At 45.0% G+C, this 24,391-nt stretch overlaps 1 protein-coding gene across 2 annotated transcripts in view; it reads left to right on the top strand.

The window, feature by feature from the left end:
* The window catches only part of NFYC (nuclear transcription factor Y subunit gamma), a 226,727-nt gene that overhangs the window by 189,350 nt on the left and 12,986 nt on the right, over positions 1–24,391 (top strand). For both annotated transcript variants that reach the window (XM_063954213.1, XM_063954214.1), the window contains exons 5-7: positions 1,537–1,632; positions 14,148–14,318; positions 15,332–15,490. In XM_063954213.1, the coding sequence (XP_063810283.1) occupies positions 1,537–1,632; positions 14,148–14,318; positions 15,332–15,490 (426 nt within the window). The remainder of the gene's footprint in view (positions 1–1,536; positions 1,633–14,147; positions 14,319–15,331; positions 15,491–24,391) is intronic.

Below are 24,391 nucleotides of genomic sequence, written 5' to 3' on the forward strand. Positions count from 1 at the left end.
CTTGAGTTTGCTCATTCGGTGCTGCAGAGTCATCCGCACTCTCCCGCCCGTTTGGGAGCTTTGGTATAATCCCCATGGTCCTTACGGAGTACCCAGCATCCACTAGGACGTCAGAGAGAATAAGAATTTACTCACCGGTAATTCTATTTCTCGTAGTCCGTAGTGGATGCTGGGAGCCCATCCCAAGTGCGGATTGTCTGCAATACTTGTATATAGTTATTGCTTAACTAAAGGGTTATTGTTATGAGCCATCTGTTCAGTGAGGCTCAGTTGTTGTTCATACTGTTAACTGGGTATAATTATCACGAGTTGTATGGTGTGGCTGGTATGAGTCTTACCCTGGATTCCAAATCCTTTCCTTGTAGTGTCAGCTCTTCCGGGCACAGTTTCCCTAACTGAGGTCTGGAGGAGGGGCATAGAGGGAGGAGCCAGTGCACATCAGATAGTACCTAATCTTTCTTTTAGAGTGCCCAGTCTCCTGCGGAGCCCGTCTATTCCCCATGGTCCTTACGGAGTACCCAGCATCCACTACGGACTACGAGAAATAGAATTACCGGTGACTAAATTCTTATTTTTAATGCCTTCACTAGTAATACAGTGCCACAGTCTACTATGTATAATATACTTGGGACACTACTATATATTTTTATTATACTGGGGGCTCTACTAATTTATTTCAGTTCTCCAGAATATTAGGAAAATATTGTAATGGCCCCAGTAAAAGTATACACGTAGTGCCCACTTTCAGATACCTCTCTAATATTGGGTAAGACTCCCATTTTACCCCTGAAAAACCTGAATTTTTGAATGGATTCAACCACCATCACCAACAGCCTGAACTATTGACATAGTACAGGATGGATCCATGGATATGGTATGTTTGGCACCAGAAATCATTCCATGTTCAGTCACTTAGATAATGTTTATACCCCAGACTGGTTTGACGTTAACACCTGAACCTCTTGTATATGTCTACATGCGCTTATGCGTGTAGATGTTGCCAAATGCTTGTCTGATTTAAATATTTGATAATTATACCTGCTCATTAATGCGAAGTGGTCACTGAGTGTATAGTAGTGCTACCAGTAGAACAGACATTTCTAATAGTGGTCCCTGGTAGAAAATAATATTTGTAGTGCAGCTTTAAAAATTTGATTATTAAATGAGCCAAAATAACTTTTTTTTTTAATTTAAATAATAAATATTATTTATTTATTTCTCCACATTTAAAGTAGTTTTCTTATTGTGAGAGAACAGAGGGCACAGAACAGCCTTTCATTCCTCTGCGATGCAGCAAGCTGTTCACATAGAAAGCAGCTATTATACATTTGAGAAAATAATGCATACATCTGGTAACCTTTGCTGCGAGTATCGCTGCTACCTGCCTAATAGCATATGCTGTACGGCATACTGATTAATGGATACCGAACACATTTTCTATTTTTTCTTTGTTTATAAAATACCTTGTTATCATAAACTCAAAGATGGTTATACAACTACATACGAGTTCTAACTTTGTTCTCTTTATATCTTCAGAGGAATGACATTGCTATGGCAATCACAAAGTTTGACCAGTTTGATTTTCTCATTGACATCGTTCCCCGGGATGAGTTAAAACCTCCAAAACGACAGGTAAGCTTTCTATAAGGTACTGAAGTGAGTATAGCTCTTGGACTGTTTTGAACGTGGAAAGTGGATAATCCCTATAATTAGCAATTATCTCTAGATGCTCTTAGGCTAGGGCCACACATAGCGGCCAAGTGGGAACTCGCTTGCCGGGAAGGGGTTTTTGTGTGCACACGGATCCTGATCTGCGGGATCCCGTAGAACAGGATCTGGCCAGTGACACACAGGATTTCAGTGGAACACAGTGCAGCCACATACGTTGAAATGTATGTGCTCACATTGAAATCCCGGCGTCCGGCCATCCGGGACCCGCTTGGACACTGTGTGTGGCTCCAACCTTTTAGTTTTTAGTTTATCTGTCCCTATACCTCTGTTTTGGTCACCCCGTTTCTGGCCTGTAGCATTGGGCTGCAAGCCATGGCCTCATAAAGGGCTTTGATATGGAAGTCTCTGGAGATGTTCATGAGAGTCTCAGGGTGGCTAACCTCAGAGTAATGATATCATATAATTGTTTTCAGTGGCACAATGCAGATGCCTAGTAATTGATTTCTGTGGGCAGATTTCCACATCCTAGGGTCAATTCATTTAGAGTCCATATGTGCTGTCATACAATGCTGTGCACATTTGCCCATTATGGTAGCAACTACATTACCGATATTCCTTCACAAAATTGTCAGTGTAGGAGTACCGTAATGTACTGGTCAAGAACGTGCTGTACAGTACATTGCCCCTAGTTGAATTTACTGCATTGTTTTGCTTTTAAAATATTGATCTGGTTTTACTTAAAATGTTAGTTTGTATTACCTGTAAACCTGTTTCTAGTTAGATGGATACAGTAAGTTGGCAGTACTGGCTACTGTGCCTTATGCCATTTTTCAGTAAGGGAAGTAAAAGACGTTCGGTCTGAACATGATAGTTATTCTAAGATCATCTCAGAATGTCTTTTTAACACTCTTTTGCCAAATAGATTGCCTCTATTCTGTGATGTAGTCAGTGGTATACAGTTATTGCACATTGGTAATTAACCTAAATGAGCTTTATCTGCAGGCAGTTTCAGCTGCTGTAAACATCCTTGACTGGAAGCTGTGATATGGAAAGAGCTTTCAGTCGGATGTTTACAACTGTTGGCTGCTACTGACATCTGAAGTATCCGTTTCATGGGTCAAATGAAAAGAGGATCCTTTTCACCTGCTGGGTAAATGTCCATTTCTTGGTTAGTCATGATTTGTAACCCTTTCACATCACTTACCTGAATATTTGTTATCTGGTACACCTGTCTTTTATATGTACTGATCAAGACCTGCACATCACATAACACCCAGTTGAACATACAGCGTTCTGCCATTTAAATTCATCAGCAGCTTCATTCTATAGAGTGAGGGGAGTTCCACCTTGAGGACACATGCAGCTGTGCGTGATGGTAATTACATTCTGTTGAAGGACATGATGAAAATGATTTAGCTCGGCAGAGTATTGTAACCTATCTATATATAACTTCTCCTCCTTATAGTATTCTGTTACTTTAATGGTAAATACTTCTGTCATTTTGCTTTTGTTTAGGTTATCTTCTACGGTGTAACAAATTGTATGTGTTGCATATGGGGTCATACAGATAAGAATCCTGGTGCAGCTGGCGGCATAATCTCCTGTTACTGCAGTGAGTTACAGGCTTACTGTGAGGACATGGTTGCAGTGGTGGGAATGAAGGCTAGTTTTTCACATATTGCACACCTAGATTTTGTGGAGCCTGTTTTTGGAAAACTGCTAGTTTGTTAAACTGCATAGTGCATAAAAGAGTTACATACAGTAAGACAAGGTTATAAAGAGATATAATGGTAAATCTGGTTGGCATCTCTGTACAGATGCAGTACATTTTAAATTGTTTTGCAAAGTCACTTTTATTCTTAATCTGGGTTAATTTGCAGGGTCTGTGTGTCAGGCTCACTATAAGACACATGCAACTTGTTACGAGTAGTGGACTCCATCCTGTAAGCAATGTGGGAGCAATTGCTTTTTTGGATACCCAAAGTGGCTACACCGAACTAAAATACTGCCCACAGCAAGAAAAGTCCAATTTTCAGCTCTCAGGAGACGGAGTGTAAGTGTTGTATGTGAAAAAAAAAACCATACATACATACAGATTTTAATATCTTACAACTTTTCCGAATTAAATGATGATCCAAACAACCCTCTGTCCATATTAGCTAGGGTAATCTGTCTACTGTATACATTTTAGACTTCACAACTTTGTATACACGTTATTTACAGACGTAAATGCAGCTTTATATGTGCTGTAGTGAGACTTTACGCCTTTCCTTTATTTCTGATTGGCAAGAAGAAAAGGTACAATGGGAGCCATTGTGAGAGAACTGGGTATCTGCCAGCTGTGCGAATGCAAGGCTGCTAGGTAAAGGACGTTTATAATCTTTGTATGTTTTCAAAAGTGCTATGGGCTGGAAAGCTACAGGGTACTACCTCATATGTCTGTGATGCAGGGTTTGTAAACATCCTACACTCTCAGCTGTGAATATGAGATGGCTGGGAGAAGGGTGTTTACTCCCTCTGCCATGGACTAACCACCAGACTAATGAGAAAACATCTGCTGCAGAGTGCATGCGTGTATGTGTATACAGTATGTATGTGTGTGTGTATATATATATATATATATATATATATATATATATATATCAAATTGTATCGGCAGCACACGGAAAATAACTGCACAAGTAGTCAGGTAGATAAATGCTGCAAAGTTTCGATGTGAATTTACATCATCATCAGGCACAAACAATACACAGATAAAACGCGTTAAATTAATGCGTGAAGGCCAAGATTGTCATTAAGCCCACGGGGTGTAAGTGTCCCCAATCTAAAGATCCAGCTTGATTCACATTTTAAAAGTTTCAATGAGCGATTGCAACCCCTTAAAGATGGTGGTATATGATCAATGATCATATATCTAAGATTGGCCATACTGTGACCGGCCTCAGCAAAATGCCGTGCCACAGGATGTTCACTCTTACCAGACTCAATGGCAGCACGTATGGTGGAACGATGTGCTGCCATCCGCTCCTGCAAAGTTCTGTCGGTTTTACCGACATAAACTAGTCCACAGGGACATCTAATGAGAAACAATATACTTTGTCGTGCAGGTGACCTTGTGTCTAATATATAATTTTTTACCACTGTACGGGTGACAAAAACTGTCACCGGCTATGAGATAGCGACAAGTGACACAATTGATGCATTTATAGCATCCGTTGCGTCGACTAAGAAAATGCTGTGAACTCATAGTATTGGACATATTAGTAATGTCTGTCCTAACTACCCAGTCCCGCATGTTACGGCCCCTGGTATAGCAGGGCATGAGCCTCCTATCTCCAAGGTTCAAATCCTGATCAGTACTCACAATTGGCCACAACTGTTTGGACACTGATTTGATGGAATCACTGCACGAATTAAAATGATTCACCCATGGCATGCGGTTATATAAAGTGTCACCCCTAGTGGTTTCTAATAGAACATTGCGTGATTTACCCAGAGCTTTCTCCTTGGCCGACATAAGGTTAGATAAAGAGTAACCCCTAGACAGGAATTTTTTAATCATAATATCAATCTGGGTACTTGCATCATTTTTATCACTGCAAATGCGGCATGCTCTGAGGAATTGGGAGTAAGGGAGTCCGTATATAAGGGGCTTGGGATGAAAGCTGTTTGAATGAAACAGCATGTTTCTATCAGTCACCTTAGTGTATAGACTGGTGGAAATCTGCTGGTTGTCAAGCTTCACCATCACGTCAAGAAAATTGATAGAGCTGTAACTCACATCACAAGAAAATTTAATGGGACTATTAGACTTGTTGTGATCCCCAATGAATGACATCAACTGCTCCTTAGTACCAGTCCAAATCATGAACAAATCGTCGATGTATTTAACATAAAAAAATATGTTTTCTGAGATGTTGGTATTACCGAAAAAAATATCACGTTCTGCCCGGAACATGTATGAATTAGCGTACGATTGAGCCACATTGGACCCCATCGCACAGCCGGACACTTGGAGATAGAACTGCCATCAAAAATAAAATAATTACACGTCAATATCATTTCAAGGAGATCACAAACCAAGTCAATGTCCGGTCCTTCATACATGGGATTATCAGTCAACAGATGCCGCACTGCATCAATACCTTCTGGGTTGGGAATGACAGTATATACCAATGGCAGCCAATTTATTAAAAAAACTAGTGGTGTCAAGTAGATACCCTGGATAACCCAATATGCAAGGTTGCAGCAAACTGTCCAAATAGACAGAACAATTTTGAAACAGCGAGTCCCGAACAGCAATGATGGGACGACCTGGTGGATTTGACGCATCCTTATGTATCTTAGGCAAAGAATATAGCAAAGGTGTTACTGGCCATTTAGGTAAAAGTGCATCACTAAGAAGTTGTGAAATATGCCCATCATTGACTGCTCAAGATAGTGCATTTATCTACCTGACTACTTGTGCAGTTATTTTCCGTGTGCTGCCGATACAATTTGCTGCACATTGGACTCCTAGCTGGGGAAGTTCTACGGTTGGCACCGGGACCATTGCTTCAGAAAGGTGTGCTGCCCAATTATCTATGATATAGATATAGATATATATATATATATATATATATATATATATATATATACATACATACATACATACATACATACATACATACATACATACATACATACATACACAGGTTGAGTATCCCTTATCCAAAATGCTTGGGACCAGAAGTATTTTGGATATCAGATTTTTCCGTATTTAGGAATAACTGCATGCCATAATGAGATATAATGACTATGGGACCTAAGTCTAAGCACAGAATGCATCTATGTTTCATATACCTTATAAACACAGCCTGAAGGTAATTTTAGCCAATATTTGTAATAATTTTTTGCAATAAACAAAGTGTGTGTACATTCACACAATTCATTTATGTTTCATATACACCTTATACACACAGCCTGAAGGTCATTTAATACAATATTTCTCTAACGTCCTAGTGGATGCTGGGGACTCCGTAAGGACCATGGGGAATAGACGGGCTCCGCAGGAGACAGGGCACTTTAAGAAAGAATTAGGATACTGGTGTGCACTGGCTCCTCCCTCTAAGTCCCTCCTCCAGACCTCGTTTGAATCTGTGCCCGGACGAGCTGGGTGCACCTTAGTGAGCTCTCCTGATCTTGCTAGGAAAGAAAGTATTTTGTTAGGATTTTTTATTTTCAGAGAGATCTGCTGGCAACAGACTCTCTGCTACGTGGGACTGAGGGGAGAGAAGCAGCCCTACTCACTAGAAGATAGGTCCTGCTTCTTAGGCTACTGGACACCATTAGCTCCAGAGGGATCGTACACAGGAACGCACCCTTGGTCGTCCGATCCCGGAGCCGCGCCGCCGTCCCCCTCGCAAAGACAGAAGCCGGCGTGAGAAGCAAGAAGACTTCGAAATCGGCGGCAGAAGACTCCAGTCTTCATATGAGGTAGCGCACAGCACTGCAGCTGTGCGCCATTGCTCCCACACTAAACCCACACACTCCGGTCACTGTAGGGTGCAGGGCGCAGGGGGGGCGCCCTGGGCAGCAATTAGGTACCTCTTGGCAAAAGCAGCATATATACAGTTGGGCACTGTATATATCCATGAGCCCACGCCATTATTTTTACACAAAATGCGGGACAGAAGCCCGCCGCTGAGGGGGCGGGGCTTCTTCCTCAGCACTCACCAGCTCTATTTTCTCTCCACAGCTCCGCTGAGAGGAAGCTCCCCAGGCTCTCCCCTGCAGAATCACGGTAGAAAGAGGGTAAAAAGAGGGGGGGGGGCACATAAATTTGGCGCAAAAACAGTATATACAGCAGCTACTGGGTTAACACTAAGTTACTGTGTGACTCCTGGGTAATATAGCGCTGGGGTGTGTGCTGGCATACTCTTTCTCTGTCTCTCCAAAGGGCCTTGTGGGGGAACTGTCTTCAAATAGAGCATCCCCTGTGTGTGTGGTGTCGGTACGCTTGTGTCGGCATGTTTGACGAGGAAGGCTATGTGGAAACAGAGCGGGTATAAATGAATGTAGGGTCGCCGCCGACAGCGCCGACACCCGATTGGATGGATATGTGGAAGGTTTTAAATGATAAAGTTAATTCCTTGCATAAAAGGTTGGATAGAGCTGAAGCCTTGGGACAGTCAGGGTCTCAACCCATGCCTGATCCCTGATCCTACAGCGCAGAGGCCGTCAGGGTCTCAGAAGCGCCCACTATCCCAAATTGTTGACACAGATATCGACACGGATTCTGACTCCAGTGTCGATGGCGATGATGCAAAGTTACAGCCTAAAATGGCTAAAGCCATCCGCTACATGATTATAGCAATGAAAGATGTGTTACACATCACAGAGGAAACCCCAGTCCCTGACAAGAGGGTTTATATGTATGGGGAAAAAAGGCAAGAGGTGACCTTTCCCCCTTCACATGAGTTAAATGAGTTATGTGAAAAGGCTTGGGAATCTCCAGATAGGAAATTGCAGATTTCCAAACGGATGCTTATGGCGTATCCTTTCCCGCCAACGGACAGGTTACGCTGGGAATCCTCCCCTAGGGTGGATAAAGCTTTAACACGCTTATCCAAGAGGGTAGCCCTGCCGTCACAGGATACGGCCACCCTAAAAGATGCTGCGGATAGGAAGCAGGAGGGTGTCCTGAAGTCCATTTATACACATTCAGGTACCCTACTAAGGCCGGCAATTGCGTCGGCCTGGATGTGTAGTGCTGTAGCAGCATGGACAGATACCTTATCTGAGGAACTTGATACCTTGGACAAGGATACTATAATACTGACCCTGGGGCATATAAAAGACGCTGTCCTATATATGAGCGATGCCCAAAGAGACATTAGCCTACTGGGCTCTAGAATAAATGCAATGTCGATTTCTGCCAGAAGGGTCCTGTGGACTCGGCAATGGACAGGAGATGCCGACTCAAAAAGGCACATGGAGGTTTTACCTTACAGGGGTGAGGAATTGTTTGGGGACGGTCTCTCGGACCTGGTCTCCACAGCTACGGCTGGAAAGTCAATTTTTTTGCCATATATTCCCTCACAACCTAAGAAAGCACCGTATTACCAAATGCAGTCCTTTCGATCACAAAAAGGCAAGAAAGTCCGAGGTGCGTCCTTTCTTGCCAGAGGCAGGGGCAGAGGAAAGAAGCTGCACAATACAGCTAGTTCCCAGAAACGGAAGTCCTCCCCGGCTTCCACAAAATCCACCGCATGACGTTGGGGCTCCACAGGCGGAGCCAGGCCCGGTGGGGGCACGTCTCCGAAATTTCAGCCACAAGTGGGTTCACTCACAGGTGGATCCCTGGGCTATAGAGATTGTGTCTCAGGGATACAAGCTGGAATTCGAAGTGATGCCCCCTCACCGTTACCTCAAATCGGCCCTGCCAGCTTCCCCCATAGAGAGGGAAATAGTGTTAGCTGCAATTCACAAATTGTATCTCCAGCAGGTGGTGGTAAAGGTTCCCCTCCTTCAACAGGGAAGGGGTTACTATTCGACAATGTTTGTGGTACCGAAACCGGACGGTTCGGTCAGACCCATGTTGAATTTAAAATCCCTGAACATATACCTGAAAAGGTTCAAGTTCAAGATGGAATCGCTCAGAGCGGTCATCGCAAGCCTGGAGGATGGGGATTTTATGGTGTCTTTGGACATAAAGGATGCTTACCTTCATGTCCCCATTTATCCACCTCATCAGGAGTACCTCAGATTTGTGGTACAGGATTGTCATTACCAATTCCAGACGTTGCCGTTTGGTCTCTCCACGGCACCGAGAATATTTACCAAGGTAATGGCAGAAATGATGGTGCTCCTGCGAAAGCAAGAAGTCACAATTATCCCATACTTGGACGATCTCCTCATAAAGGCGAGGTCCAGAGAACAGTTGCTGATCAGTGTAGCACGCTCTCGGGAAGTGTTACAACAGCACGGCTGGATTCTGAATATTCCAAAGTCGCAGCTGATTCCTACGACGCGTCTGCCCTTCCTGGGCATGATTCTGGACACAGACCAGAAGAAGGTTTTTCTCCCGACGGAGAAGGCGCAGGAACTCATGACACTGGTCAGAGACCTCTTAAAACCAAAACAGGTGTCGGTGCATCACTGCACGAGAGTCCTGGGAAAGATGGTGGCGTCATACGAAGCCATTCCCTTCGGCAGGTTCCATGCGAGGACCTTTCAATGGGATCTGTTGGACAAGTGGTCCGGATCGCATCTACAGATGCATCGGCTGATCACCCTATCCCCCAGGGCCAGGGTGTCTCTTCTGTGGTGGCTGCAGAGTGCTCACCTTCTCGAGGGCCGCAGATTCGGCATTCAGGACTGGGTCCTGGTGACCACGGATGCAAGCCTCCGAGGGTGGGGGGCAGTCACACAGGGAAGAAATTTCCAGGGTCTGTGGTCAAGTCAGGAGACTTGCCTTCACATCAATATCCTGGAACTAAGGGCCATATACAACGCCCTAAGTCAAGCGGAGACCCTGCTTCGCAACCAATCGGTGCTGATTCAATCAGACAACATCACCGCAGTGGCTCATGTAAACCGCCAAGGCGGCAAAAGGAGCAGGGTGGTGATGGCGGAAGCCACCAGAATTCTTCGATGGGCGGAGAATCACGTACGAGCACTGTCAGCAGTGTTCATTCCGGGAGTGGACAACTGGGAAGCAGACTTCCTCAGCAGGCTCGACCTCCACCCGGGAGAGTGGGGACTTCATCAAGAAGTCTTCACGCAGATTGCAAGGCGATGGGAACTGCCACAGGTGGACATGATGGCATCCCACCTCAACAAAAAGCTACAGATGTATTGCGCCAGGTCAAGAGACCCTCAGGCGATAGCTGTAGACGCACTAGTGACACCGTGGGTGTTCCAGACGGTTTATGTGTTTCCTCCTCTTCCTCTCATACCCAAGGTACTGAGAATCATAAGAAAAAGAGGAGTGAGAACAATACTCATTGTACCGGATTGGCCAAGAAGGACTTGGTATCCAGAGCTACAAGAAATGCTCACAGAGGACCCATGGCCTCTACCTCTAAGACAGGATCTGTTACAGCAGGGGCCCTGTCTGTTCCAAGACTTACCGCGGCTGCGTTTGACGGCATGGCGGTTGAACGCCGGATCCTAGCAGAAAAAGGCATTCCGGATGAGGTTATTCCTACGCTGATAAAGGCTAGGAAGGACGAGACAGCTAAACATTATCACCGTATATGGCGAAAATATGTTGCTTGGTGTGAGGCCAGGAATGCCCCTACAGAGGAATTCCAGCTGGGCCGTTTCCTTCACTTCCTACAGTCGGGAGTGACTTTGGGCCTAAAATTGGGGTCCATTAAGGTCCAGATTTCGGCCCTATACATTTTCTTTCAAAAAGAACTGGCTTCTTTTCCTGAAGTTCAGACGTTTGTAAAGGGAGTGCTGCATATTCAGCCCCCGTGTGTGCCTCCAGTGGCACCTTGGGATCTTAACGTGGTGTTGAGTTTCCTGAAATCACACTGGTTTAAGCCACTTAAAACCGTGGAGTTAAAATATCTCACGTGGAAGGTGGTCATGCTATTAGCCTTGGCTTCGGCTAGGCGTGTGTCAGAATTGGCTGCTTTGTCACATAAAAGCCCCTATCTGGTTTTCCATATGGACAGGGCAGAATTGCGGACTCGTCCGCAATTTCTGCCAAAGGTGGTGTCATCTTTTCATATGAACCAACCTATTGTGGTGCCTGTGGCTACTCGTGACTTGGAGGATTCCGAGTTACTGGATGTAGTCAGGGCTTTGAAGATTTATGTAGCCAGAACGGCTAGAGTCAGGAAAACTGAGTCGCTGTTTATCCTGTATGCATCCAACAAGCTGGGTGCTCCTGCTTCGAAGCAAACTATTGCTCGCTGGATCTGTAACACGATCCAGCAGGCTCATTCTGCGGCTGGATTGCCGCTAACAAAATCAGTAAAAGCCCACTCCACAAGGAAGGTGGGCTCTTCTTGGGCGGCTGCCCGAGGGGTCTCGGCATTACAGCTTTGCCGAGCGGCTACTTGGTCAGGTTCAAACACTTTTTTGCAAAGTTCTACAAGTTTGATACCCTGGCTGAGGAGGACCTTGTGTTTGCTCATTCGGTGCTGCAGAGTCATCCGCACTCTCCCGCCCGTTTGGGAGCTTTGGTATAATCCCCATGGTCCTTACGGAGTCCCCAGTATCCACTAGGACGTTAGAGAAAATAAGATTTTACTTACTGGTAAATCTATTTCTCATAGTCCGTAGTGGATGCTGGGCGCCCGTTCCAAGTGCGGACTTCTTCTGCAATACTTGTACATAGTTATTGCTTAAATAAGGGTTATGTTATGGTTGCATCAGGGTTATCTGATGCTCTGTTGTTGTTCATACTGTTAACTGGGTAAGGTTATCACGAGTTATACGGTGTGATTGGTGTGGCTGGTATGAGTCTTACCCTGGATTCCAAAATCCTTTCCTTGTACTGTCAGCTCTTCCGGGCACAGTTTCCTTAACTGAGGTCTGGAGGAGGGACATAGAGGGAGGAGCCAGTGCACACCAGTATCCTAATTCTTTCTTAAAGTGCCCTGTCTCCTGCGGAGCCCGGCTATTCCCCATGGTCCTTACGGAGTCCCCAGCATCCACTACGGACTACGAGAAATAGATTTACCGGTAAGTAAAATTTTATTTTTTAATAACTCTGTGTATTAAACAAAGTTTGTGTACATTGAGCCATCAGAAAACAAAGGTTTCACTATTTCAGTCTCACTCAAAAAAGTCCGTAATTCGGAATATTCCGTATTTCGGAATATTTGGATATGGGATACTCAACCTGTATATAAAATATAAAAAATAAATAAATAATATATATATATATATATATATATATTATCCCCACGGGCTACTACATCTGCAGTGTGAGTTATTTCCTTTTCACATTACATTAACTCATGCTTATTTAAGAGCTTAGCATAAAGTAACTTGTAAAATTTGTGACTTACTATGTTACTTGGGAGGAATTCAATTAATTCAATTCCTGGCTATGTACAGCGGTAGAATTGAATCCCCAAACCCCCCCTCCCCTGGACTATACATAGCTAGTCTGGATGAGAGGTTGTCCTCTAGTCTCCTACCATGTACTATATAAACAAATATTATTTGAGGATTTCCTTAATCGTACAGTGTCAGATGAATTTACTGGTAAGTAGCATAATCTTCATAGGAATACAAATGCACAACAATGCTTTTTAAGACTTTTACAAAGTGACTGCAAAATGTTTGCTTAATAAGTATTTTAAAGGTGTGTGTACTTGCGTGCTGCATATCAATGAATGTGTTACACAGTAACAGTTGTCAGGGTTGTTTTGGGGTGTTTTAACAGTGAGTTTAAAAAGTAAAAACAACAACGAAACACTGTTGAGACCCTTTGCTAACCGGCCTTGTTCTAGAAAAGTAATCCCTTTATCTTTGTGCCAGTTTGTCCTTCTTCATATTTTGCTTTCAACTATTCTAGTCCTGAGCCTGGAAGCTACTTTAGCCAGCCTATAATTGTGTTTACTCTGTTTTCCAATAAACACTGATCTGTGAAATGTCTCATTTATCTGCTGTTGATGATGCATGAGTTAATAAACTTCCTTGAAAACTTGATTCCTGGTGGTAGAGTTACTATGCTGCGGTTTTTCAAAGTTGCTGATGGATTTCAAAGGGCAATAGTAATTGATACTAAACAAGCCTGATACAGCATTACGTACTATTGCCCTTTGAAATATACTCCCTTGTCTGTCTAAAAATCCGATAGGCATATTGCAAATTAAACCTTCAGCCACATACGTGTCATAAATAGCGTCTGAAATTGGATGCTAGTAATGCATAGAACAGTCCTCCAGTCCTACAATATTATGCTAAATTAGTGTGGTTTGGCATTATTAATGCCCTTTGAAATCAATCGGTCAAAGCCACTGATCATCAGTTGATTAGAAAAACTGTGCAGTAGTGACTCTAGCCCAGTGAGTCTTAAAATGTGTACAAAAAATTCTACATAAATACATTTGCAGAATGATGATGGGAAAACAATGAGCAGAATTACTTCAAGGCAAGTGAGATGTACTGAAGGGACTTGGGTCTGTGATTAAAGTTTGAGCAATAAGATATGTATACTAGGGTGTGACACATGGGGTCTGGGTCTGTGCCAGACACAATGTCTATGTTGCACACTCAGAGTGGGAGCCTCAGTCTTGCACAATCGGTCACAGAACCAAGACCGGCCAAAGATGCAAACACCGTTGCCGCAGTGCTGACTCAGAATCGGGCCCATTGTTCATAATGGTTTACATATAACACCACTTGGTTATTAACTTTTAGTGAATTTTTAATAGTTCTCAGGTAGATTGGTGTGTTGTTGGGGTTTGTGTTGTTATCCACCTCTTTGTTTCTACTTTTACACCTCCACCTTTTTTTTTGTTTTTTAGGAAGAGGTCCGGCAAGCAGTGACTCCAGCGGAACCTGTCCAGTACTACTTTACACTGGCTCAGCAACCAGCAGCTGTGCAAGTACAAGGCCAGGCTGGTCAGCAGACCACATCCTCTACAACTACCCTCCAGCCTGGTCAGATTATAATTGCGCAACCACAACAAGGACAGGTCAGATGAATAAAAACAAATATAAAACCACAGGACTCGCCACCACAGAAGCAGAGTGCAATGTCTGCATTCACCACTCATAAGGTGGGGTGCATGTAGCCCATGGCCACCTACTTAAATATATACAAACAGAAAATTCAGCACTCACCATAGCAAGCTCACTAATCCTCACAACATCAATAAATAAATGATGTGTGTTTAGTTAGTGAATTGGCCAATGCACGGAAGCCTGCAAACCGATCCCCAAGGTACCCCACCTTCATGCAGGTCCTACACTATCACAGAGTCTTGAAAATGAAAACCTGGCAACTGTATCACACATAATACAACTGCAAATATGCCTACTTGGTTTAATATGCACCTGCCACATACCTTATGGCTTTTAAAGGTACACTAGTCACCTGACACTGGCTGATAAATTACTAAGGAACAGCTGACACAGGTTTAGGACAATTGAGTTTACATAGGGGTGCATGAAAAAGCTTATGGCCACAGTTAATATGTTAACCAAAGATTAACCCTGCAATATGCAAACAAATATAAAACCACAGCATTCACCGCCCCAGAAGCGGGGTGCAATGTTTGCACTTACCACTCATAGGGCGGGGTGCATGTAGCCCATGGCTACCTACTTACATATATACAAACAGAAAATTCAGCACTCACCATAGCAAGCTCAACCACAACAAGGACAGGTCAGATGAATATATATATATATATATATATATATATATATATATATAATATATATTTTTTATATATATATATATATATATATATATATATATATATAGTTATGACTCCTTTTCTTTAAAAATTTGATTTCAAATTCCACCCCAAGTCTGTCTTCACCCCTGGGTATTGATACTGCTGTCCATCAAGGAGGATGAATGGAAGATGTAGAGGCTTCGATGACCTTGTACAGGTTTATGTGATCCGGCAGTGAATTTAGTTGTTCTCTGAATTGTCAGGTTGAAGAATCTAACCCTCCAGTTTATGTATTTCTTTTGCAGAGTGCACCAGTAACAATGCAAGTGGGAGAAGGGCAACAGCTTCAGATTGTCCAGGCCCAGCCTCAAGGTCAGAACCAGCAAGGACAAAGCGGAACAGGACAAACCATGCAGGTTATGCAGCAAATAATAACTAACACAGGAGAGATCCAGCAGATTCCGGTGCGTACCACAAAGCCAAACTAACTGTATAAACTTTCCTTATATTTTGCAGTGTGACAAATCTATCCTATTACAGTTCTTCTTACAATTACTCAAATCCTTTTGCAAGAGAAAAATCTTTTTCCAGAAATGCGTTTACCTTGAAGTAGATGAAATGGGGGAATTATAAAATCATTATCTCTTAAAATGAAAACCGTTTCTATTTACAGATTACAGAAATGCCAGTATGTGTTCTTATATAGTGTATGTTAAGTGTATACGTGTCCCCTGGACACGGCTAGTAAGTAAATAAGTAGCAAGAACCCAGTTTGATTCTGAGGATAACACGTGGGCTTCTGTTTTAGTTCATAGGTTTTTTTGTTTGTTTTATTCAGTATACTGTATACAATTAAAGATGAATAGTAGGAAGTGTTCAGCTTTTCTCAGTTGTTGCAGATTTTACTATGTTATACAAGTCTTTAAACAAAAATTATAGCCCATGTTTAAAAATGTAATTGGTTGGGTGTAGATTATTAAGATGAACATTTATAGATTTATAAGCAAACCCTTGCTTCATCAGTTTTACACAGTGATAAAAAGTTCTAGCACTTCATTTTAGCATCATAACATCAAAATCTGTTGTTCTGCAATAGTTTCACATTTGTAAAACAGAAGTACATAGAACAGAGGAATGCTCAAAAGCTTTTATTAAAGCATAGCTGTAGGAAAATAAAACCTAGTCTCGGCACGTGACATTATAACATGGTGAAGGTGTTTAACCAGAACATTCATATTAAAACACTGGTTTATATAAACCAGACTGAAAAAGCAATTATTTCTATGTCCTTGGTAACTTGGGAATGGGGACACCCTCTAACAGCAGATGTGCATGTCACTTTGGTTACATCCCAGTGCTGTGATTTTTCTTTTAAAACGTGTCTCTCAGGGCATGTTTGTGTAACCATATTAAGCATGAAGTGCAACAATTATTTTGGATTGTAAACCTAAATATGACAATTAAGCAAAATTTGCCTTGATGTGTCCATCTGTAGATTCCATTTCTTTGGGTGGTATTCGAATGATCTATCACGTCCAATCTTCCTTTCTAAAGCTATCCCCGTTATCGCACATGTTGCACCCATAGTAGTCCGGTTTAGCTGCGTATAGCGGTGGGTGCCCTCGCTACCCCAAAGGTAGCAAGCTTGAAATGAGGATACCCCTCCTGTCAGCAGAAAAAGAACGGCTGTGGAAGGGGGTGAAAAATAATTGAATGCCGCCCCATGTATTAATTCAGTTCAACGCAATGTGCTGTGATGCCCGGCTGTGCACAAATTGGCCTGTAATGGAAAGGCCAGAATCACAAGTTCTCCCTCGCACCTGCTAAGGAAAACTTGTGATGCCAGCAGATGCGATGTGCCATTCTGGAAAGGCACATTGGAGGGAATTCAATTCTTTTACATGCGAGCAGCCACTAGATGGCTCCTCACAGTCATTCAATTGTAGCTCCTGTCGGGCGTGATCAGCTGGCGACGCCAGCATTACAGTTCACACACCCCTTGACAAATATGTGAAAAAGTTACTTGTTTGGGAGCCCTAACGGCACTTTTCACGATAGCAGCCATTAGTTTATTCAGGTTTAGCTGCTTTACGTGGCTAAACCCTACACTAATAGGCGTGGTAACAGGCATCAATTGAATATCGCCCCTGCGATCTCCCGTCACTATGGACAGGAGCGTGGGCGGCGATAACAATTGAACTCCCCCCTTTGCACTGAATTGAATCCCCCCCATAGTTTGAGTTGTCATGTTTTGTATCACTACGCAAGAGTTTCACTATGTACTGATTATTGAGCATATCATTGTTAATGTTTTTTATATAGCGTGTAAAAAATCACCATCAGTCATCATCATGACTGATGGGGACTTATATAGTAAGTTGACTAATTTTATTGCTTTATGTTCAAAAGATGAGTGGTCTTATATTATTTAATATCCAGTTTCATTTCATATTTAGGGGTATATTCAATTGCGGTCGAATTCCGGCGTGAATTCGACCGTTTTTGGATTCGACACAATTCGACAGGCGAAACCCTCCCGCCGGGACCCGAATTCGACATACTCAATAAATAACGAATTCGACAGTCCCGCTGTCGAAAAACGGACCAATTGACGAATAGTGGGTGGCCTGGATTCGACTTCATGGACCTCACAAAAGTGTTCAATAAATCCTGAAAAAAAATGCGTGGGGTCCCCCCTCCTAAGCATAACCAGCCCCGGGCTCTTTGAGCCGGTCCTGGTTATTAAAATATGAAGGGGGGGGGGGGGGAATTACAGGGGTTCCCCCATATTTTAAAAACCAGCATCGGGCTCTGCGCCTGGTCCTGGTGCAAAAAATACGGGGGACAAAAGACGTAGGGGTCCCCCGTATTTTTAACACCAGCACTGGGCTCCACTAGCCAGAGAGATAATGCCACAGCCGGGGGACACTTTTATACCGGTCCCTGCGGCCGTGGCATTAAATCCCCAACTAGTCACCCCTGGCTGGGGTACCCTGGAGGAGTGGGGACCCCTTAAATCAAGGGGTGTCCCCCCTCCAGCCACCCAAGGGCCAGGGGTAAAGCCCGAGGCTGTTCCCCCCCCATCCAAGGGCGGCGGATGGAGGGCTGATAGCCTTTTGTGTAAAAAAAAAAAAAGAATAGTTTTTTGTAGCAGAGCTACAAGTCCCAGCAAGCCTCCCCCCGCAAGCTGGTACTTGGAGAACCACAAGTACCAGCATGCAGGGGGAAAACGGGCCCGCTGGTACCTGTAGTTTTACTACAAAAAAAATACCCAAATAAAAACAATACACAGACGCCGTGACAATATAACTTTATTACATACATGCACACCAAAATACATACATACTTACCTATGCAGACACGAAGAGTCGGTCCCCTTCTCCACGTAGAATCCACGGGGTACCTGTAAATAAAATGATACTCACAACAATCCAGTGTAGATCGGTCCTCTTCTGTCTGTAATCCATGTACTTGGCAAAATAAAAACGAAAAACACGATCCACGCACTGAAAGGGGTCCCATGTTTACACATGGGACCCCTTTCCCCCCGACTGGCGGGACCCCCCGTGACTGCTGTCAAAGAGGGTCCCTTCAGCCAATCAGGGAGTGTCACGTCATGGCACTCTCCTGATTGGCTGTGCGTGCCTGAACTGTCAGTCAGGCGGCGCACTCGAGATACAATGTAGCGCATAGGCGCTCCATTATATCCAATGGTGGGAACTTTGCGGTCAGCGGTAGACCACAAGAGTCACCCCACATAACCTCGCGGTCTGTCGCTAACCGCAAAGTTCCCACCATTGGATATAATGGAGCGCCTATGCAATACATTGTATCTCGAGTGCGCCGCCTGACTGACAGCTCAGGTGCGCACAGCCAATAAGGAGAGTGCCATGACTTGGCGCTCCCTGATTGGGTGAAGGGACACTCTTTGACAGCAGTCATGTGGGGTCCCGCCAGTCGGGGAAAGGGGTCCCATGTGTAAACATGGGACCCCTTTCAGTGCATGGATCATGTTTTTCGTTTTTATTTTGCCAAGTACGTGGATTACAAACAGAAGAGGACCGATCTACACTGGATTGTTGTGAGTATAATTTTATTTACAGGTACCCAGTGGATTCTACGTGGAGAAGGGGACCGACTCTTCGTGTCTGCATAGGTAAGTATGTATGTATTTTGGTGTGCATGTATGTAATAAAGTTATACTGTCACGGTGTCTGTGTATTGTTTTTATTTGGGTACTTTTTTTTGTAGTAAAACTACAGGTACCAGTGGGCCCGTTTCCCCCCCGCTTGCTGGTACTTGTGGTTCTCCAAGTACCAGCTTGCGCGGGAGGCTTGCTGGGACTTGTAGTTCTGCTACAAAAACCTATTTTCTCTGACGTCCTAAGTGGATGCTGGGGACTCCGTCAGGACCATGGGGAATAGCGGCTCCGCAGGAGACAGGGCACAAAAGTAAAAGCTTTAGGATCAGGTGGTGTGCACTGGCTCCTCCCCCTATGACCCTCCTCCAAGCCTCAGTTAGATTTTTGTGCCTGGCCGAGAAGGGTGCAATCTAGGTGGCTCTCCTAAAGAGCTGCTTAGAGTAAAAGTTTGTTAGGTTTTTTATTTTCAGTGAGTCCTGCTGGCAACAGGCTCACTGCTACGAGGGACTTAGGGGAGAGAAGTGAACTCACCTGCGTGCAGGATGGATTGGCTTCTTAGGCTACTGGACACCATTAGCTCCAGAGGGAGTCGGAACACAGGTCTCACCCTGGGGTTCGTCCCGGAGCCGCGCCGCCGACCCCCCTTGCAGATGCCGAAAAGTGAAGGTCCAGAAACGGCGGCAGAAGACTCTTCAGTCTTCATAAGGTAGCGCACAGCACTGCAGCTGTGCGCCATTGTTGTCAGCACACTTCATAGCAGCGGTCACTGAGGGTGCAGGGCGCTGGGGGGGGCGCCCTGGGCAGCAATGATAGTACCTTATTCTGGCTAAAAATACATCACATATAGCCCCTGGGGGCTATATGGATGTAAACAATAAAATTGGAAAAAATGACTTAGCCGGCGCTGTCAGAATGTGGTTCTCATCATATTGGACCATCAAACTCCCATTGTATCACGTTGGTGAGGGGTGAAGGGACCTCGTGCGAAATTTTGACAGTTGGCAGCAGTTCACTGCGCACGGAGCTTTTGTTTAAAACCACTTTTTCCAGCTATATGGATGTATTTAACCCCTGCCAGGTCTCAGAAAAACGGGAGAAGAAGCCCGCCGAAAAGGGGGCGGGGCCTATTCTCCTCAGCACACGGCGCCATTTTCCCTCACAGAAATGCTGGTGGGAAGGCTCCCAGGCTCTCCCCTGCACTGCACTACAGAAACAGAGTTTAAAACAGAGAGGGGGGGGCACTTATTTGGCGATATGTATATATATATTAAAATGCTATAAGGGAAAAACACTTATATAAAGGTTGTCCCTGTATAATTATAGCGTTTTTGGTGTGTGCTGGCAAACTCTCCCTCTGTCTCCCCAAAGGGCTAGTGGGGTCCTGTCCTCTATCAGAGCATTCCCTGTGTGTGTGCTGTGTGTCGGTACGTGTGTGTCGACATGTATGAGGACGATGTTGGTGAGGAGGCGGAGCAATTGCCTGAAATGGTGATGTCACTCTCTAGGGAGTCGACACCGGAATGGATGGCTTATTTAAGGAATTACGTGATAATGTCAACACGCTGCAAGGTCGGTTGACGACATGAGACGGCCGGCAAACAAATTAGTACCTGTCCAGGCGTCTCAAACACCGTCAGGGGCTGTAAAACGCTCATTTACCTCAGTCGGTCGACACAGACACGGACACTGACTCCAGTGTCGACGGTGAAGAAACAAACGTATTTTCCTTTAGGGCCACACGTTACATGTTAAGGGCAATGAAGGAGGTGTTACATATTTCTGATACTACAAGTACCACAAGAAGGGTATTATGTGGGGTGTGAAAAAACTACCTGTAGTTTTTCCTGAATCAGATAAATTAAATGAAGTGTGTGATGATGCGTGGGTTTCCCCCGATAGAAAATTATTGGCGGTATACCCTTTCCCGCCAGAAGTTAGGGCGCGTTGGGAAACACCCTTTAGGGTGGATAAGGCGCTCACACGCTTATCAAAACAAGTGGCGGTACCGTCTCCAGATAGGGCCGCCCTCAAGGAGCCAGCTGAGAGGCTGGAAAATATCCTAAAAAGGTATATACACACATACTGGTGTTATACTGCGACCAGCGATCGCCTCAGCCTGGATGTGCAGCGCTGGGGTGGCTTGGTCGGATTCCCTGACTAAAAATATTGATACCCTTGACAGGGACAGTATTTTATTGACTATAGAGCATTTAAAGGATGCATTTCTATATATGCGAGATGCACAGAGGGATATTTGCACTCTGGCATCAAGAGTAAGTGAGATGTCCATATCTGCCAGAAGATGTTTATGGACACGACAGTGGTCAGGTGATGCAGATTCCAAACGGCACATGGAAGTATTGCCGTATAAAGGGGAGGAGTTATTTGGGGTCGGTCCATCGGACCTTGTGGCCTCGGCAACAGCTGGAAAATCCACCTTTTTTACCCCAAATCACATCTCAGCAGAAAAAGACACCGTCTTTTCAGCCTCAGTCCTTTCGTCCCCATAAGGGCAAGCGGGCAAAAGGCCAGTCATATCTGCCCAGGGATAGAGGAAAGGGAAGAAGACTGCAGCAGGCAGCCCATTCCCAGGAACAGAAGCCCTCCACAGCTTCTGCCAAGTCCTCAGCATGACGCTGGGGCCGTACAAGCGGACTCAAGTGCGGTGGGGGGTCGTCTCAAGAGTTTCAGCGCGTAGTGGGCTCACTCGCAAGTGGACCCCTGGATCCTACAAGTAGTATCCCAGGGGTACAGACTGGAGATTCGAGACGTCTCCCCCTCGCAGGCTCCTGATGTCTGCTTTACCAACGTCTTCCTCCGACAGGGAGGCAGTATTGGAAACAATTCACAAGCTGTATTCCCAGCAGGTGATAATCAAAGTACCCCTCCTACAACAAGGAAAGGGGTATTATTCCACACTATATTGTGGTACTGAAGCCAGACGGCTCGGTGAGACCTATTCTAAATGGGAAATCTTTGAACACTTACATACAAAGGTTCAAATCAAGATGGAGTCACTCAGAGCAGTGATAGCGAACCGGGAAGAAGGGGACTATATGGTGTCCCTGGACATCAAGGATGCTTACCTCCATGTCCCAAATTGCCCTTCTCACCAAGGGTACCTCAGGTTCGTGGTACGGAACTGTCACTATCCGTTTCAGACGCTGCCGTTTGGATTGTCCACGGCACCCCGGGTCTTTACCAAAGTAATGGCAGAAATGATGATTCTTCTTCAAAGAAAAGGCGTCTTAATTATCCCTTACTTGGACGATCTCCTGATAAGGGCAAGGTCCAGAGAACAGTTGGAAGTCGGAGTAGCACTATCTCAAGTAGTTCTACAACAGCACGGGTGGATTCTAAATATCCAAAATCGCAGTCGTTTCCGACGACACGTCTGCTGTTCCTAGGGATGGTTCTGGACACAGTCCAGAAAAAGGTGTTTCTCCCGGAGGAGAAAGCCAGGGAGTTATCCGAGCTAGTCAGGAACCTCCTAAAACCAGGAAAAGTGTCAGTGCATCATTGCACAAGAGTCCTGGGAAAAATGGTGGCTTATTACGAAGCGATTCCATTCGGCAGATTCCACGCAAGAACTTTTCAGTGGGATCTGCTGGACAAATGGTCCGGATCGCATTTTCAGATGCATCAGCGGATAACCCTATCTACAAGGACAAGGGTGTCTCTCCTGTGGTGGTTACAGAGTGCTCATCTTCTAGAGGGCCGCAGATTCGGCATTAAGGATTGGATGCTGGTGACCACGGAGGCCAGCCTGAGAGGCTGGGGAGCAGTCACACAGGGAAAAAATTTCCAGGGAGTGTGATCAAGTCTGGAGATTTTTCTCCACATAAATATACTGGAGCTAAGGGCAATTTACAATGCTCTAAGCTTAGCAAGACCTCTGCTTCAAGGTCAGCCGGTATTGATCCAGTGGGACAACATCACGGCAGTCGCCCACGTAAACAGACAGGGCGGCACAAGAAGCAGGAGGGCAATGGCAGAAGCTGCAAGGATTTTTCGCTGGGCGGAAAATCATGTGATAGCACTGTCAGCAGTGTTCATTCCGGGAGTGGACAACTGGGAAGCAGACTTCCTCAGCAGGCACAACCTCCACCCGGGAGAGTGGGGACTTCATCGGGAAGTCTTCCACATGATTGTGAACCGTTGGAAAAGAGGTGGACATGATGGCGTCCCGCCTGAACAAAAAACTGGACAAGTATTGCACCAGGTCAAAAGACCCTCAGGCAATAGCTGTGGACGTTCTGGTAACACCGTGGGTGTACCAGTCGGTGTATGTCTTCCCTCCTCTGCTTCTCATACCCAAGATATTGAAAATTATAAGACGTAGAGGAGTAAGAACTATACTCGTGGCTCCGGATTGGCCAAGAAGGACTTGGTACCCGGAACTTCAAGAGATGCTCACAGAGGACTCATGGCCTCTGCCGCTAAGAAGGGACTTCCTTCAGCAAGTACCATGTCTGTTCCAAGACTTACCGCGGCTGCGTTTGACGGCATGGCGGTTGAACGCCGGATCCTAAGGGAAAAAGGCATTCCGGAAGAGGTCATTCCTACCCTGGTCAAAGCCAGGAAGGAGGTGACCGCACAACATTATCACCACATGTGGCGAAAATATGTTGCGTGGTGTGAGGCCAGGAAGGCCCCATGAAGAAATTTCAACTCGGTCGTTTCCTGCATTTCCTGCAAACAGGAGTGTCTATGGGCCTCAAATTGGGGTCCATTAAGGTTCAAATTTCGGCCCTGTCGATTTTCTTCCAGAAAGAATTGGCTTCAGTTCCTGAAGTCCAGAAGTTTGTCAAGGGAGTACTGCATATACAACCCCCTTTTGTGCCTCCAGTGGCACTGTGGGATCTCAACGTAGTTCTGGGATTCCTAAAATCACATTGGTTTAAACCGCTCAAATCTGTGGATTTTAAATATCTCACAGGGAAAGTGACCATGCTGTTGGCCCTGGCCTCGGCCAGGCGAGTGTCAGAATTGGCGGCGTTTGTCTCAAAAAAGCCCATATCTGATTGTCCATTCGGACAGGGCAGAGCTGCGGACTCATCCCCAGTTTCTCTATCGTCCTAGTGGATGCTGGGGTTCCTGAAAGGACCATGGGGAATAGCGGCTCCGCAGGAGACAGGGCACAAAAAGTAAAGCTTTTCCAGATCAGGTGGTTTGCACTGGCTCCTCCCCCTATGACCCTCCTCCAGACTCCAGTTAGATTTTT

The sequence above is a fragment of the Pseudophryne corroboree genome, chromosome 2 (genome assembly GCF_028390025.1).
Source record: "Pseudophryne corroboree isolate aPseCor3 chromosome 2, aPseCor3.hap2, whole genome shotgun sequence".
Lineage (NCBI taxonomy): Eukaryota > Metazoa > Chordata > Amphibia > Anura > Myobatrachidae > Pseudophryne > Pseudophryne corroboree.